The sequence below is a fragment of the Branchiostoma floridae genome, unplaced genomic scaffold, assembly GCF_000003815.2.
Source record: "Branchiostoma floridae strain S238N-H82 unplaced genomic scaffold, Bfl_VNyyK Sc7u5tJ_1514, whole genome shotgun sequence".
In the NCBI taxonomy this organism is placed as follows: Eukaryota; Metazoa; Chordata; class Leptocardii; order Amphioxiformes; family Branchiostomatidae; genus Branchiostoma; species Branchiostoma floridae.
The window spans coordinates 153,334-170,411 of NW_023365738.1; the positions used below are offsets into that span (position 1 = coordinate 153,334).

The window sequence follows — 17,078 nt, forward strand, 5'->3', positions numbered from 1 at the left end:
GTTGCACCACACGTAAGTGTAAAAGATCAAGAAGCTTCTTTAAAGCTTACGATTGGACTTTTCACCAGGCAAGAAGACCTGAAAACCAACTTGAAGCCTATTAACACATATAATACTCGAAACGTTGATTTTGAAACTGCAGTTCTCCTGCCTTCCACTAGGTGCGTACGAGATCTGTTTGTCTAACGCTCACAGCATGTACGTCAGTAAGATGGTGTACCTGTTCGTCAGTGTGTCCTACAAGGAGGACTGGGATCAGTACAACGAGGTTCTTGTCCAAAAATTTGAGGCTATGCAGTCTATGGGTAACCTGACTGTAAGTATTACATTCAGTTCATTTCCAAAAATATAAACATTTTAATGAAATGCTGCCTCTGAAGTATATACGTTTGCACACATGCATTTCCAATTACAATCACCCTCTGATAAAAGGCCCGACACACTAAGTAACAATCCTGGCAAAGCGGCCTGCGATCCGCCCTTCTCACTGCGGTAGCCCTGGCTAGCCGTAACAAGCCAATCACGGCACAGCATACGGCTAAGATGCCCTGTCATTGGCTGCTAACTTTTCCTTCAAAAACAACAGAGGGGAAGCGTATCCGATTGGCTGACTGCTGGCAAGGGCTAATGCATCAAGAAAAACGGATCGAAGGTCGGTACTAATCTCCAAGCAGATCCTACGATGGCATAAGATAGTACTAAACCAATGGCAGCAACCAAGAGGTTTACATTTGTCATGTAGGTAGCAAAGCACACTCCTAGGCCGGCTTAACTCCTATGGTAGTTTTTGTCAAGTTTTGATACTATCTTGTGCTACGTATACCGTAAGGATCTGCTTGGAGATTACGTCAGTACGACAGTGTCGTTCTTTGATATAAACAAGTGGTTTGAGATGATGGTTGAAATATAACTTTGATCAGTCAATTGTCAACCAATACTTATACCCTTACGGACTTATGATATTTTTTCTGTATCAAAGTTTTTTGTTATAACTTCACAGCAAACGATGTCCATGGTTCGCAACCGAGTCAACTACATGCTGAGCTTCCAAAACTACAACCGCTGGCATTTTGCTAAAGACTTCCGAATGGCAAAGATCAACAACTTCTACGTGCAGTTCTGGTCCATTCTGCAGTGTGTCGTTATTATCGGATGCGCCTTCTTCCAGGTAAGTACACTAATCTCATGTCAATGATTTCCGCATTGGAACATTTCACATTTTTTGGGGCCTTTTTACGGTAAAATAACACATACTATCCACAGAGAAATGCACTTTGCCTCGGAAGTCAAGAATTTCCCTTACGGGTAGAGTTTTTTTGTTTTGTTTGAACCTTTATTTATTCCTAAAAGCTCAAATCGAACCTGCAAGTCGCTTTTTATTGAGGTCATGAGGGAAGAGGCAAGGGTCAGACAAAGTATATAACAGAGCAACAATTTCGTTCGATCAATTTTCATTAATCTTCTATTACATAACTCATTGTCCATAGCTATCTAACTGGATTGCGGCACGTTTGCGGCGTCGCTACGTCCTAAATTAGATATGTGTTACCCTTGACTTTATCATGGGAATATTATGCGATCTGTACAATTAAGTATGACTAAAATCACAACAAAATATACAAAGCGAAAAATTTTTTTCGGTGAAATTCGCATGTTGACTGCAAACGTACCGCAGTTTCAATACTCTTACTTTACTTCTCTATCTCTCATTTTCGATAGTTTATTGCCAATATTACTCAAACACATTTTTCTGCTTTAAAAATTGATGTTAAAGATATGACATGGTGTTGAAATCTGTACGAAATGTTGGGCAATTCGAAAATTTAGAACCGTCTTTTCAGGTGTACTTCGTGAAGAAGCTGTTCATCGTCAAGACCCTAACGCCGACCAACAAGCCGAGATGCTGACGACAAGGGTTTGGACTTTAAGTGTTAGAAACATAACTTAAATAACTAATAAGCTTAGGGCATCTAAAATACGAAGATGTTGACGATAGTTGCAGTTTGATATAACGTCGGATGTAGGTTGCCCGCGGATAAAGGTGAAATAGTGTTATTATATAATACATACATGTTATCAAGCGCGCCGCTGAAAGTTTCCTAATTTAGAAACCCGTCTTTTTCGTCCCATGCGTGCACGACGTGCGTTATTCTTTCCGAGTCTCCATATTGTTACCGCCTACAAATACACTTCTTGAGCCGCCCCTATAAAGAGTAAATATTTACATACGCGTGTATGTATTGCACGCCATTATATTGGTTTTGCTGTTAACTTAACATATCAACGCTTATCAGCTGTTCAGTTCTCACGGTGTTTGAATAAACTTACTTCTCAAATAACTACAGTGTGCATAATGTTTTCTTTCCACATAATGCAAATTTTAAAATATTTTCTGTAATCATAATATGTGTCATGATCGTGCTTAGGACGGAGAACAGTGTGTGTGTGTGTGTTTGTGTGTTTGTGTGTGTTTGTGTGTTTGTGTGTGTGTGTGTGTGTGTGTGTGTGTGTGTGTGTGTCTGTTTGTGTCTGTTGTGTCTGTGTGTGTCTGTGTGTGCGGGCGTGTGCGTGTTGCTCCGACCACGTGCTCGGATATATTTGGTCAGGATGTACTGTAATGATATTTGTATAAATGTTCAAAACACAATTGTCGATTTTGGACCCCCTGGTGTATAAGGTTGGTACAGCATCAGAAATTCCGTTTTTGTATCGTTTGTCCCAGCTACTAGATATGTGGTCTTGATTTTTTGTGGTTATTGTGCAAAAAGTGACGTAGTTTGGGGCCCCGTAGCATCTTCTTGTAGTTGTGCATAAGGGCATCTAACGCTCAAAACATCTCTAGTGACGTAATTATAAGTCTATAACTCGCCTTTGCAAGGGGCCTCTACGACTACGCCGGCCTGTGTGAAAATCAACTCGCCCCGAACGGTTCGGACCGGTCCGAGGGCAGTCCGAGCGGTCCGCCTACTACAAAGCCGTCCGGCCCGCGAGGCTGCCAGTCCGAGCGCCGGGCGGTGAACCGTCATTAAGTGGTTCAGCACGTTCGGCAGTTCAGGACCGCCGGACGCTTCGGGCGCCGTAAAACACTTAGAAAAAATTGCCGCCGCCCTGCCAAATTTTGTCTAAGTCCCTAAATTGTATGAAGCCGTGCGACAGCGCCCCCTTCCGTACACTAGGCGCAGCGGCCAGAAGAGCAGTAGAGTCCGTAGGTGAGACTATTAGACATTGTTAGAGGCATGCATTACGTCCATTATTGCGGGGCAACAGCCAGAGCGGGCGAACACTAATAATAATAGCGTTGCACTATCGCCAGAACAATACAAAATGTACTATGAAAATTAAAAAAATTGAGATTTTTCTACCTTCAAATCTACAACTTTTCTTCTATATCATATTTTGGCCGCGACTAATGAATGGGTGACGTGTTTTCTTGTACATTATGTCACCACGCACGGCTGTCTGAAGTGAAGAGTAGAGTATAATACAATACTCAATAGAGTAGCAAAAACCAACTGATGGGTCTTCTAGTAAAGTTTACATACACTTATAAAATTCTGTTCATTTTCCAATTTCCAGCTTACAGTGTTGAGTCACCCTTTGAAGAATCTGCTCCGCTACTCAGTGCAGTTTTTCTGCATGTGCGAACGTTGCTCAGAAAGCCCGGCTGTCCAGTGTGCGAGATGATTTTGGAAAACACGGCGATCCCAGTTCCAGGCGCAGGCCGCACCCGCTGAAATAAACAGCGAGTTGATTGACATCCCGCCTGTGAGGCTCACGTGAGCGGCGCTCTGGTGGTCTTCCCACCACACATTGGCCGTTGCCATGGCGCCATGCTGGCGGCAGCCGTTTGATGTGTACAGTGTGGGACAATCTATTTACTGGCTATTTAATCGCTACGATTTGTACGAAATGAGCCGGAGACGTCGATTTTCACTGCAAATAATGAGCCACATGATTGGTTGTGAGAAACTGAAACTGAAATCCTATGCCCCACTATCAAGTTTCTTGGAAATTCATCTGAATATGGCGAGCCAAAAAACGTTGTTCAACCACGTGATTAAGACAATGCCAAAATTTTCGCAGTTACATATTGCCACATTTTGTGACATAATTTAGGTTGTGGGCCCTGTCCGAGTTTTATGGACGGGAAAATACGTCTGGGAGAACTGCGACAAATGCCTGTTTGTCTAATCATGCTAATGAAGTCGGCAGGCTTGCTTGCCGACTTGCATGTCGGCTTGCTCTCTCCTTGCAGGAAAATGTTAGTCTCTACCAGTACCAGACTCCGGGTCGCTGGAAAACCGTAGAAATAGAATGAATAGAAGAGTAAGCCGGTCAGGGAACAGTACGCGACCTGCACAGTTTGGATTGTCCCAGGATTGTCCATCACGCCCATGCAGCGTTGAGTACGCGGATCACACCTACATGTTTATCCTCTCGACCATTATTAAATTAAAGGGTAATCTGCCACGAAGTACCAGTCTTTGTATCGTATCTCGTACACTACCAAATGCCGTGCATGCAGCATATAAAATCTTTATTGACACGACAAAAGTAAAGCGACTTTCGTAAGGTCTATAACTAAACAGACATATGAATATCTATAGGTATGAACAAGTCATTGTTACGAAGTCTGTTCTCATGAAGAATGAATATGTTTTAGTCCTGTTTGTCTCTTTATTTTTCTCTAGCGATAAATGAGAAAAAAGTCTTAAACACGTAACAGCAGATACCGCTTGGATAGTCGCAGTGGCATGGCGAATAAGAATTCGGCACGCCGTATTTCGTTTCTAAATCACACGAACGCTATATTGTCCGTTCTGCTGTCGTGTTTGATTTACTAACTACATTGCCCACGCCAATAAAATCGTTGTCTTCCAAGCGCAGTGTAATAAAGTACTATAAGAAGAATAAACGACAATGCTATTGTAGGTCACCCTGGCACCTGAGGTCTTCACCATACGACTCGGGATTGATCATGCTCGCACGGCGTTAAAACGGGCGGGGAAAAGTTACAGACCACCATTGTTTTCTGTAGAACTAAATATAATCTTTCTACCCTATGATTAAATAATTGTCTCTGGCGCTTTACAAATAAGACTACATTGAGTTGCGCTACGTTTCGATTGACTGTCATTGTACCAAGCGACGATTCTGTCCAAATGTGCAATAATACGGGAGATAATGTTGAAAATGTATTTAGCATCTTTATTGCCTTTCATGGCGTCCGGCATTATCTTGCCTTGTGGACAATACCTAACATGATTTGTGAAGTGCAATATTTTGAATGTTTCTTACTTACCAAAATTTCCACCATCGTTTGGAGTCAAAGCGCATGCTTTGGCCGGAAAGGAACTTGTGAGCAGTACCTGGTTGGATCACCTGTTGGACGACCTGTAGCAGCGAGACTTCAATCGACTCCCTGAAAACGTGTTGAGTTTGACCAGTGATATTCCCCTTGACATTATATCAAGAAAGTGGGACTAAAAACAAGTACAGTGCTGTGTCACGCTGGAGTACGGTATCCAAAACAGGACACGGGGAACGGTTAGCCGAACATCTAACGCCACCATTTTATAATGCATATTGTTGTTAGAAGCGTTAGAACTACTTTATCATTTTGACCTGTACTTAGCTTTAAGGGCATAAACGTACAATAAAAATTCGAAAATATATTACTCGTTAGTCGAAGCGACGACTGGATCAAGAAACGCCGTGGATGGCTGCATCCAGCACGTTACACTTACAGAAGGAGAGACTATGCACTACCCGTGCGTCGCAAATTGATAGGGGTTGGGGATGGTGACGCACAATCTAGGGGTCAGTGTCATGTTCCCCTGAGAAATTTGGACGCTTCATCCTTCGTAATATGAAAGGTTTAGACTTAGAGAACTGCCCTGGATCTGGCCAGGGACAGGCGGATCTCAGGACACGCAACAGTGCCTCCCGAACCGTTCTGAACGTTCGGACCGGCTATCACGATTATTGTCAGCAGGGTGTCAAGCTTGAAAGACTCCCCTGTCTGCCCCTGGGGATAACATGAGCATTGCGCGTGCGTCGCGGTCATTTCAAATTGAAAACTCATCAGCAAACCGTTTCCTGATGTCCTGTGTTATTTTTCCGCTTTTTAGTCTTATACTAAGGCTAAATGTACAGACTATCATGGATAAGTTGGAAGAGGTGTCGCGTGAGGGGTTTGTACGTTGTCGTTTCGGGTCAGGATGCATCGAACTGCCATAGAGAGATGGAAAAGGACTAGCAACACAAACAATTTGTGTGGAATTATGTTCTGGTGATGTTCCAACCGACTGCCGAAACTTCCGTGGAATACGAACGGACTGGAATGCAAACATCCCTTCTTGTTCAAGACTGAACTGGTAAGAAACTGTTTTACATCGTTTAGCTGTGTTACCAAGTGTGTTAGATGTGAAATTATCAACAGCACAGTCAAAATCCTGGCTAACTGAAGACATGTATTTTTTCCGCACTTACTGGGACTCCTGTGGGCTGTATTATGCACAATGTTGTTTCAGCGCCCATTTTCGTGGAAACACAGTGGTATGATGACGTAATTTTCACTTGTTGCAGCAAAGAGGAAGTCATGTTTCCACGTACCGTTGCAAATTATATCATAAATATAACCTTCTCGGCGAAGATAATGATGTGATTATGATCGTCTTACAATTTCCGCATACACCACTGATCGGAGGTAATTTTAAATCCATGACGAAGGTAACGAAGTTGTTTCCTCAATGTCCCGGGTTTGATAAAACCTCCCTGGTTGGGGGCAACGTTCTCACGGGTCGGACATGTCGGAGCCAGGCGGATCTCTGGACACGCCACAGTAAATCCCGAACCGTTTGAACCGTTCGGACGGGCTATCGGGATTATTGTCAGCAGGGAGTCAAGCTTTAGAAACTCGCCTGCCTGCCCCTGGGGATAAAACCTGTGAAATTCCAGCAATTTGTTTTCTTCTCTGTACTTCAGTAGTGTATCTTGGTTGTGTACATGCCCAATGTTGTGTAACGACTAAACGCACAGAACAAAGACTAAACTGTAGACTAAGCGTAATCTGAATTAGCACGTCAGGTGTCCATGTCCATGCTTCATATAGAGTAGAGAGAGTAGAGTACAACTACAACTGAAAAATATTAATATCAACGTTCCATAGAATTACTTCTCCTCACCATGGCATACTAGTAACTTCCTCCCAAGGACGTTATATCCATGTCCTCACGAGCGGAATTTCCTCGACAATAATCCTCCCCGTTTAATATTGTTCCTCCTTACCAACTTTTCAAAAAGCGTTTATTTACTTGTGCCGCAAGTAAAGATTTCGCCTGCTATTCACACATGTGCCTTTGACGGGCATAAAAATCTATCAAGCGATGTGAAAGTTGAAACGTCTACGGCGTAGGTTAACAATAATCCTCTAGGGTGACGTCTTTTAATCTCTACTCATTCAATCAACATTGTATGATATCACTCGTGGTACTTCTGAAGCCTTCTGAATATCGTTGATTTTACAAAAGTTAATGAAATCACATGCACAATAACTATACACTGGAGACAAGCAGATTTTACATCCTATTTGCTTTGCTGAATAATTTAAGTAGATTCTAGACTTACGGCCGAAGCTCAAAGGTGCGGCCGGACGTTGCAATTGGTGATTTTGCCACCCTTCCAGAAATTGGAGACCCGTTGTAGTTTGATATTTTGATTCCTGCCCTACGAATCGGTCTGGTAGGCGGCTGTCCCCGGAGACCAGTTTTGCTGGGATTAGGACAGAAAGAAAGCTTTACGGGAACACCGGCCAGTCTTGTCAAAAGTCGCTTACAAGTGCGCAAAGTAAATTTACTGCCGAAAGATTCCAATAATAATTGTGCAGACGTTTTATAATACGGACAGCATGACACCCAGCTAGCGGATATATGGTTGCTAATTATTTTGTCGGTCGCCACGCGATGATGGACAGCGGCACGCCTCTATACCTAAAGTTTCGCGCTGTGTGGGTGTGGCCTAGCCACTGGCTCGCAAATTGATATCTGGATCGTATTTTCCCGTCTTTGAATGATAACTTGCTCGTGAAAAAAGGCAAGAAACACAAAGGAAATGGGTATAATGACGACATCATTCTTAGTGGTATTCCTGTCAATGGATGTGCAAACTGTGCCAAAAATTAACACATGGAACGTAAAATAAACAACAAACAACGAGTTATAGACATGTGCGCACTTGTCGGGCGGCTGTCCCAAAGGACCGGGAGGCTTCAATCAAGTGTGGGAGAGTTCAATTCACGTATGGGGGCCAGCACCTATATCAAAACTAGTCTTATTTTAGACACGTAGAATAATATTTTGTGGCACTAGATTAACATATATTACCATTCAATATTTAGATACAACTTTCTTTCAACAAAATACAATAAAGTTCAACACACACCAACAAAATGTTTGGCTTCTTCATAGGATCGTCTTCTTGTTTACGTTTGAGATGGGGTCACTGAACCCTCGCCGCCGCTGGGTGCGTAACGTGCCTAGCGTTGGCATGAATATATTAGGGCATTCAATGATGTTATAAATGAATCTTCTAGATTATGGACTTGAATGTATATCATATATTAGTGATAGTGTCTCCGCCACATGTTTGGTAACCACGCTTCAGTCGGAAAGACATCATGATCAGAAATCCATTACTTACGCTTTGTACATGGTTTGTGCGGGCAATCAAATGTTTCCTGGGACTCCGCACGCACATAACGTCAAAGTGAGGGCACATGTGATTTACATTGATTGTCTTGCGGCTGGTGTCATTCTGTAACTTCAAGCCGTCATTAATATTTTGTCTATAGGAGCGCTGGCGGCAGAGGGATGAATTGCATTCAAATTCTTTCTATTTTGTGACGGCATTCCGGCGGTTCAGACCGTCCGAACTGTTTGGGCAGCGATTTCCAGCTCACAACAGCACGATTTTACGCATTTCACGGGTGTTTTGGAGGTACAGTTGCCATCTAAATTGGTGGTTCGCAGACGTCCGCAGACGTCCGAGCCGGCGCCCCGCGGTGCTCTGCACGCCCCCAGACGGTTCGGATCGCTTTGTTGCTATGGGAACCGCCCGTTCGGCCGTCCGGCCCGGGCGGAGCTGTACCGGCTCGAACCGTTCGAACGGCCCGCTCCAGGCCGCCGCCCGAAAGCGTTCGAACCATGCCGTCCGGGACCAGTCCGGGACGTAGTCCGGGCTAGTCCAAGCGGCCAATCTGGACCCTTTAAGGCCGTCCGAACCGTTCTGCGAACTGTCGAGCGTCCGTCCCGTCCGACCGACCCGTCCGACCCCCGGACTATTGCATGGTTCGAACTGACGGTTCATGCCGGTTCGGACTAGTCCGGGACGGGCAAATTTTCACACAGGGGTCCATTATAAACGACGGTGGATTTTTCTGTCCCAAGCAACGAAATAAGATGCTACCTTTTATTAAAAACAACAATAATTCCCTTCCAACACGTACCCTAAAACAATGTTCTACCAGCAGCATTTCTCCCACGGTAATATAATAGATGACCCACAACGCAAACAACATAAGTACTGTAACAACTTAAGTACCGTTTGTAATATATTCCCTTCCAAACAGTCGCCACCATTATACACGTTGGTACTCTAGCCTGGACGCAAAATGAACATATTTTTGCAGTTTCTCGCCTTATTCTACGTTTTAGCGAGTGTAGGAGTTTTAGGATTGGAGCATGCAGATGAATGGGATCCGGACTATGCGCCTGGAACTTCGTTTGATTTCTCCATCATGGTGAAACCGTGGACTGAGGAGTGTTTCTACCAGTACGCGAGGGAGGGCGCCAAAATGCAAGTGGAGTTTAGGGTACGTAACATACGTTCTGTTATAGCCTTGATAACTCTTATAATTTCATAAGGTAGCTTAAGACCACCATGTCTTTACAATGTGAATATAAACTTTAGGATATCTTATAATGTTGTATTTGTAATTTAGACACCGTAATGTTTTAGGACATTCTTGCAAACAAGTAATTTTCCACTAAATTTGGCGATCTTAATGTATACTTGGTGACCGTTAAGCGGACCATATACATGTACGTATTGGTAATTAAAAATGACATCATTTCAAATTTTGCTTAACGATTTCCATCCAATGTAAATTGTTCCTTCCTATTTAGAATATCATAATTGTATTTTGGTATGGTAGAATTTACTAAAGTAATACCCCTTTACACAGTTTTATAATTTTTGTTGCGACGCCTCTGGAGCGGAGCCTTAATTCTCTCACGTGCACGTCACTATATATTCTCTATTCGTAGGTGGTGAAGGGTGGACTGGTAGAGAATGAAAGTTTCATCAACTTCATGATTTACCGACCTCTCGGCCCGCCCCTGAAGAGGTTGTTTGTCACTTCAGGGAGCTCAGATACGTACGACATCGATAAGAAAGGTAGGAATGCCATACCAACATAAAAGATAAAAAAATAATAATTATGCAAATTATCTCACTATCTATGCAAATCAAGCCCTAATTTGCACAACATACATACCGGAATGTTCGTCTTTCATCTCCAGGTCAAAATTATTATCTATTCAAATCCTCTTGACTTTTAATACATAACCTGTTTCAAAGTTTTCAACTAAAACACCCCCTGCAAATCCTGCTGGAGGAAATGAACTTCTTATGATATTATAGAGCACAAGAACTAGACTGAAGCATATATTAGTCAAAATTGGGATAAGTCCAATTTTTGTGTTGCCTGTTGGAACTTACAGTTCAACCTGTTCCAGAATGACTTCAACCAGCGCAAATGAACTTTCAAGTCAATAATTTACATATACTATGTATCTCCCTATGTATCTGTACAGGTGTGTACCAGATCTGCTTGAGTAACCCACACAGTAAGTTCTACACTAAGGTGGTGTACCTGTTCGTGTCCGTGTACTACCAGGACGAGTGGGAAAAGTTCGCCCAGGAAGAGTTCGACTACATGATATCCGTCAGAAACGTCACGGTATGTCATGATCTATGCAAAGAAACAAAACTTTTACCTAATAATAATCTGTATAATTAGCACTTGTCAGTAATTGTACATATGGAATTGGATGTTGTTGAGTTTTGCACATCTGGTGCAGGTCTTTAAATCTATTTTCTATCATTTTCATCTATTAGTAAACATTAAGTGGACAATTACTTTATGATGTAATATACAGCTGCATATATCCACTGAGGTTGCAGATTGCATCGACAGTACCTATATGCAGTCTACATTCAATGCAGACTATATGTATCCAATGTAGACTGCATATATTGAATGCAGAGCGCATAATGCTCCTGCTTGCATATTCTATATTATGTACTCATACAATCATGTAATCTGCATATATCCAATGCTATCTGCATACATCTTATTGAGAATTTCATTGAATTCTTTTTGTCTTTTTGTAAGTTCTTGATGCTTATAGCCTTTGACATTAATTTTCATTTGCTGCTCTCCAGACCACAATGCGCCAAGTAGACTTCAATGTGCAGCAGATGAGACAACATCAGGCACACGGTCGAATGTTCCTGGCACGTGACTTCTACCTCATCCAATCCAACAAGAAGTATGTGGACTACTGGTCCCTCCTACAGTGTGTCGTCATCGTAGGGGCATCTTTGTTTCAGGTGGGTACTGTATATAGATTGTAAGATATTTGCTGTAGTTTTATGTTTGCAGTTTTTCAGTTCACTGTGAAATTATCAAATTAAAGAAACTTTGACGGATACCATGCATTGTGTTACTACTGTTGCTGCAACTGCAAAGTTAGAACAAAAAAAACGCCTTTCCTCTTGATCTTATGATATTAAGTACCTTCAAACATTGAAGAGCTTACAGTAAATAGGGAGAGCACAGAAGTTCCAAAGAGGGTGTACAGTTGGAATTGTATTTTACTTGTCTTTTTGTCTGAAATTCCTAATATACACGAGTCATGGTTTGGCCATGTAACAGTAGAAGCCACTTAATTGTACAATGGTTTACTGCACACTTCAAATCTGTCAATTTCACGGAATCCCTTTGGATTGTAGCATCACCTAGATAATTGCACAAAATTTGCTGGCAAATGGGTGTGCATTTATACAGCTTCTACTATACATGTAATACTAAGTTCTCCTGCCATTCTTGTCTGTGAGACCGGAATGATCACAAAGAAGTTTCTGCTTGCCATGCTGCCTTTCGCATTTTCGATAGTTTCTTATGATTATTCACTTTTGCTCATTTTAATCAGTTGTATTTATGTGTGATAATTTCCACTTATCATAATTGCAGTAGAAAAGTCTTAAATTTCATTTTACTTTATTCATTTTTCCAGGTCTACTTTGTGAAGAACCTATTCAACGTCAAGTCAGTCACACCGACTAACAAACCCAGATGCTAAGAAAAGCCAAAAGCAAGAAAAATACACTTATTATCATCGCTCAAATTTCTGTCTAAATCAAGCTTATCCATTTAGTACCCCATGCCACAATGGAACAAAATTGTGATTTTACAGTAAAGTGGTATTTAACTGGTCATGATTTACTTCTAATTTTTTATCAAAAAATGCCATGAATTAACTTAATCATTAAATACATATGATATTTTGTTACAATCTTATCCATTGAGCGAAATTGCACTGAATCCATTATCATCAACTGAAAGTTAAACTTAATACTATCGTTGATACTATATATATCAAGTAGCTAAAGGCCTTAGAAAAATACATGATAAAGATAATCATTAAACTTCATAAACCAATTAAATCAAAGCTGCGATTTCACATTGATAGTAATGTATGGGCCATGATCATTCTATATACATGTACTGTTATGACTGTGACTTATAAAAAAGTTATGTAAAGATCTAGAAGTACACAGACTGTAAATAAGCCAAAAAGCAGTTACTCCAGCAACTGAATATTTTATTTTGGAAACAGTCAGACATTTCAGATACATAATTGTAGTATCCATGTCTTTCGTCAGTGACACTGAACAGATCTGGAAAAAACTGTGTTTTTTTCTTAGAACCTAACTATAATTTAATGCAAAAGAGCTGAAGACAATTTTGGATGTCCAATAGAAAACAAGGTAAGACAAGGTAAGACTGAAGCCTGAAGGCATATTTTTGGATTCCATTGGGAAACAAGGGTAAGACAAACTTATTAGACAACCTTAACACGAAGTTGATGCAAATGAGTCAATTTCCTATTGAAAATCCAAAATCATATCCAACTGCTTGAGTAACTGCTTTTTGGTGTATCTTATTATTACCTGGATGTCTAACCTTCATTGATAGCTGACAGCTGGAAATAAAATAAATATAAGTTTCTACTATTTTTGAGATATGAATAGATTACTGGACAATGATACATAACATTAAATATTTTTTATGATGTCAAAGGTTTTCCAGTGTCTGTATGATATGTTTGAGCAGAGTCTGTTCATTGGTCTTGTCAAGAAGGTAAAAATGGCCACCGGGAAGTTTAGTTTTCTGAAAGGCACTGTGACTTGTCAGCTCAGACCATGCTGAAAAACAAACAAACAAACAAACAAATTAAGACAGTTACACTAACTGTAGTAATTTTGTTGGATATAATAACATTATTATTTTCTTTCTTGTCATGACATTGATAATTATGATACTATTTGAATGTGTTAAAACTAACTATGTCACATTTTAAGTAAAATAATAAATGTTGCAAACTATTATTAAGTTGAATTCTATCACTAAAAAAACAGCTTTTTTTTCAATTGCAAAATCCATTCATAAACATGTATCACATATCATACACACAGTTTGCTACATCAAGGTAAAAAGCCTGCAATTTGTATTTTATAAAATAATCATCTCTGCTTATTGGACATATAAAGATCAGTGTGATACCTACCATCCAGATCATGGTCTCTGTCTTCAGTTCCATCAAAACATGTTATAGGACAGGACAGCTCTGGGCCTGAGTCTGGGATATGGTAGCTATATGGAAACAAGAAAAAATGTTGCTTTACTAGTCACCAAAAAAGTTGTAACTGATGGCTTTGATACAAAACAAAACATCAAGCTGTAAAAGACAGTCACAGTCTAATTTTCACACTATGTTATCAAGCTCTTAAGAGTGCAGCTTAAAGATCTTTCTAATTCTTGATATAATCAAGTCTTTTCGAAAAGGTTACAAAACATTTCCTTTCTTGCATAGAAGCTGCAGGCAAAACTTCGGATCCCCTCCCGGCATTAGAGAACCTCAGCCCAAGTTGAAAATCGCGAATAAGCACTCTCTGAAAGATAAATGCCAGCATTGCAAGGAGTCTGCAAATAGAAGCTTATAGTAATTTTAAATCATACTACTACATGGTGCATCATACTTGTATCTAGTCACACATATCCAAGTTTGTTTGCTCAACGATTGTTCAGCGATCACTTTCCAATCAACAGGAGGCATAAGAGACAGAAAGTAGATAAAGTCGTACTTGTATGTGTCTAGTAACTCCAAGTCGGCCCTGAGTGGAGGTAGAAACAGCTTCATCATCCCCTTGTTCTGTAGAATCTCCTCAGGTGTTCCTCCTATCATCCTGCATGATGTAGTCAAGAAATGCCTCTTCAGACATCTCAGATACTGGCTGTCTGTCCTTCTGGTATCTAAGAGGGGACTGCAATAAAACAAGAATTGTTATCATAACTGGTTTTACTTCTATTTTTCTTACATAATTTGTTTTGTGTTGACTCTTATTAAGTTCTGCACGGTACCCTTAAAGATCTTGACCTTCACTGCCAGTGAAAAAAAAAACACAAAAAGAAACTAGCAGAAGTAAGACTGGAAACGTTACATTATTCTTAGTAACTCTTCAATCACCAATAGAATAATAAAAGCAAAATAATAGACTAGGGGACATTTGCACAAACTTTAGGATACATATTATGCTAGCATAGTTTATCCCATATGCTAAAAAAATGCACTTTAAAAGAATACTACCAGGAGAATTATTGTATTTAAATAGGTGTGTCAAGCTTTATTTCATAACATGTAACTCCTTTGACTATTATTTTTTTTCATTGTCACACAGTATCTGTCTATAATTGGCCTTGCGGAGTTCTTGATTATAATAAAATCTTTCAAAAGAAAAGAAAATGTATCAACTTGAAGTTCAACCCAAGTTAAAGGAAACTTAGGATTCAACTGTTACAGTACTCTCACCTGAGGTGCAGACACTCCAGACACAAACAGGTGCTGTGGCTGCAGACCGTACCACTTCTGTAGGTACCTGGCTACTTCAAATGCCGTGAAAGCACCCATGCTGTAAAAGTGGAGAAACCAACATTTAAACAAAGTGTTAGGCAGTGTCATTATTATGATTACACATTAGTACACTGCTGGGGTGTAGTTACAGATCATTGATTATATTTCAGCCATACCACAGGTATGGTGAAATATATTGTATTTGTGTAATTTTTCTTCTTTCACCTGGTGTTTGAACTTGATACTGCAGTGCAGATTGCCCTTTTTTGTGTGTGGGGCATCCAATAGAAAATATATACCCAGGATGATCAACTTCCAGTCTTCAACCATGATGTTAAAAACAAACAAATTACACATCAAGTCTACCAACATGCAATACATGCAGGTCTGAGGTCTACGAACTCTTGTTATTCTAAGTTCAGGTATTAAAGTGAAGTCCCAAAGTTACATCTTTGACAAAGGAGAATGAAAGTGAACACCAAGCTTCATTTAAGGATATGCCCTCAAATAGGATGTCGATCCCTCAAATAGAACTGTATTGAAGTGGAGGACCCATGTTTGAGAAATCAGTCATACCTCAAGCATGTTAAAACTCATCCCTTGGCGAAATATAAGGGAGGGAGTGGATCAAACCTATTACTAGTAATAGTATAATGCACAAAGCTTGTGTGTTGCATCTTGTAATAATATGATATGGTTAGGTAGTTGATTGTATCCAAACAAAATATAAGAAACAATTTCAATAAATGGCATCAACTTTCCATTCAGGCATGACTGACTGCATGAATATATTACTATGAGATATTATCACCTGTGTCCAAAGAATGCAAACGGTTTGTCCTTAAGATTAGGCAGGAGAGTTGAGGAGATGTCATTCGTGAGGGCCTCCATCTTCTTGTGACATGGCTCCTTCAGCCGCACTTCTCTTCCTGGTAGTCGCAATGAGTACACTGGACATAAATAAGTAAACAACAACAAGTCTAAGTGGCAAAAAAAACAAACAATTATTATGTATGATAGTACTAGTACAAAAGCAATGTGTACATGTAGGTAGTTGCTTCCATTTCAATAATAGAAGGTTTCTTCGCAAGTTCATGCCCGTAGGCTAATTGCAAGTACATTGTACAAACAAGATAGGGAATATGCAGGTGACAATGAACTGTGATAAATATTATAATACAAAGAGATTCCTCCAGGAATGGGTGCTAGAGTAGAGTGCAAAGAAACATGGCAAATTAACTATTGTAAGAAAATGGTAACGACAATGACACAATACAGTTAATGCTGGTGAAAAAATATATTGTGTTGAAAGAAAATATTGAAAATTAAAACTTTTAACAAGTTCATTCAACATGATACAGTAATAAACTCAACATATTATTGCTAAAATCCTATAGTATTAATCATTTCCAACTTTTGAGAGCTGGATTTAATCCCTTATATTATAAGAAATTGCCATTTACAATTTTGCGCGAAAATAATTAGGTCCTAAGATTGTTTTTAACCTTCTTGCTTTTGTAATAGTTGTTGTTACTTGCAATAAACATTATAGTAATTTATACATCATATACCGAGCTGAGGAGGTTAAAAATCACGCAGTAATAACGATTTTGGTTACCTTCCACAGTATTTGGCACGAGTTTGCCCCAGTTGTTAAAGTACCCGGACCCTCCCCCTGCCCAGGGGAAACATATGAGACGGACGGCAGCGTCAGGGTGGCGGAAACGACAGGCCAACAGTTTATCCATACTCAGCATGCAAGTGAAAGTTTTACTTCCTCATTCTACTTTACTTGGAATATTCTACATACAATGAAACCCG

At 40.3% G+C, this 17,078-nt stretch overlaps 3 protein-coding genes across 3 annotated transcripts in view; 2 read left to right on the forward strand and 1 right to left on the reverse strand.

The window, feature by feature from the left end:
• The window catches only part of LOC118407983 (transmembrane emp24 domain-containing protein 6-like), a 2,930-nt gene extending 734 nt beyond the window's left edge, over positions 1-2,196 (forward strand). Inside the window, exons 2-4 of the mRNA XM_035808588.1 lie at positions 162-316; positions 1,001-1,168; positions 1,842-2,196. Coding sequence (XP_035664481.1) covers positions 162-316; positions 1,001-1,168; positions 1,842-1,907 — 389 coding nt within the window. The 3' untranslated portion in view covers positions 1,908-2,196. The remainder of the gene's footprint in view (positions 1-161; positions 317-1,000; positions 1,169-1,841) is intronic.
• Positions 2,197-9,669: 7,473 nt separating this feature from the next.
• On the forward strand, positions 9,670-12,843 carry LOC118407982 (transmembrane emp24 domain-containing protein 6-like). The gene is made up of 5 exons (XM_035808587.1): positions 9,670-9,871; positions 10,326-10,455; positions 10,875-11,020; positions 11,506-11,673; positions 12,360-12,843. Exons 1-5 carry the CDS (start codon positions 9,671-9,673, stop codon positions 12,423-12,425), a joined length of 711 nt encoding a protein of 236 aa, XP_035664480.1. The 5' UTR covers position 9,670; the 3' UTR covers positions 12,426-12,843.
• Positions 12,844-12,851: 8 nt separating this feature from the next.
• LOC118407981 (S-acyl fatty acid synthase thioesterase, medium chain-like) lies at positions 12,852-17,057 on the reverse strand. Its single transcript, XM_035808586.1, is given in 7 exon segments — positions 12,852-13,551; positions 13,914-13,999; positions 14,491-14,588; positions 14,590-14,670; positions 15,216-15,315; positions 16,069-16,207; positions 16,876-17,057. Coding segments are annotated over 7 exon segments (774 nt in total). The 5' UTR covers positions 17,015-17,057; the 3' UTR covers positions 12,852-13,420.
• Between the last annotated feature and the right edge of the window lie 21 nt (positions 17,058-17,078).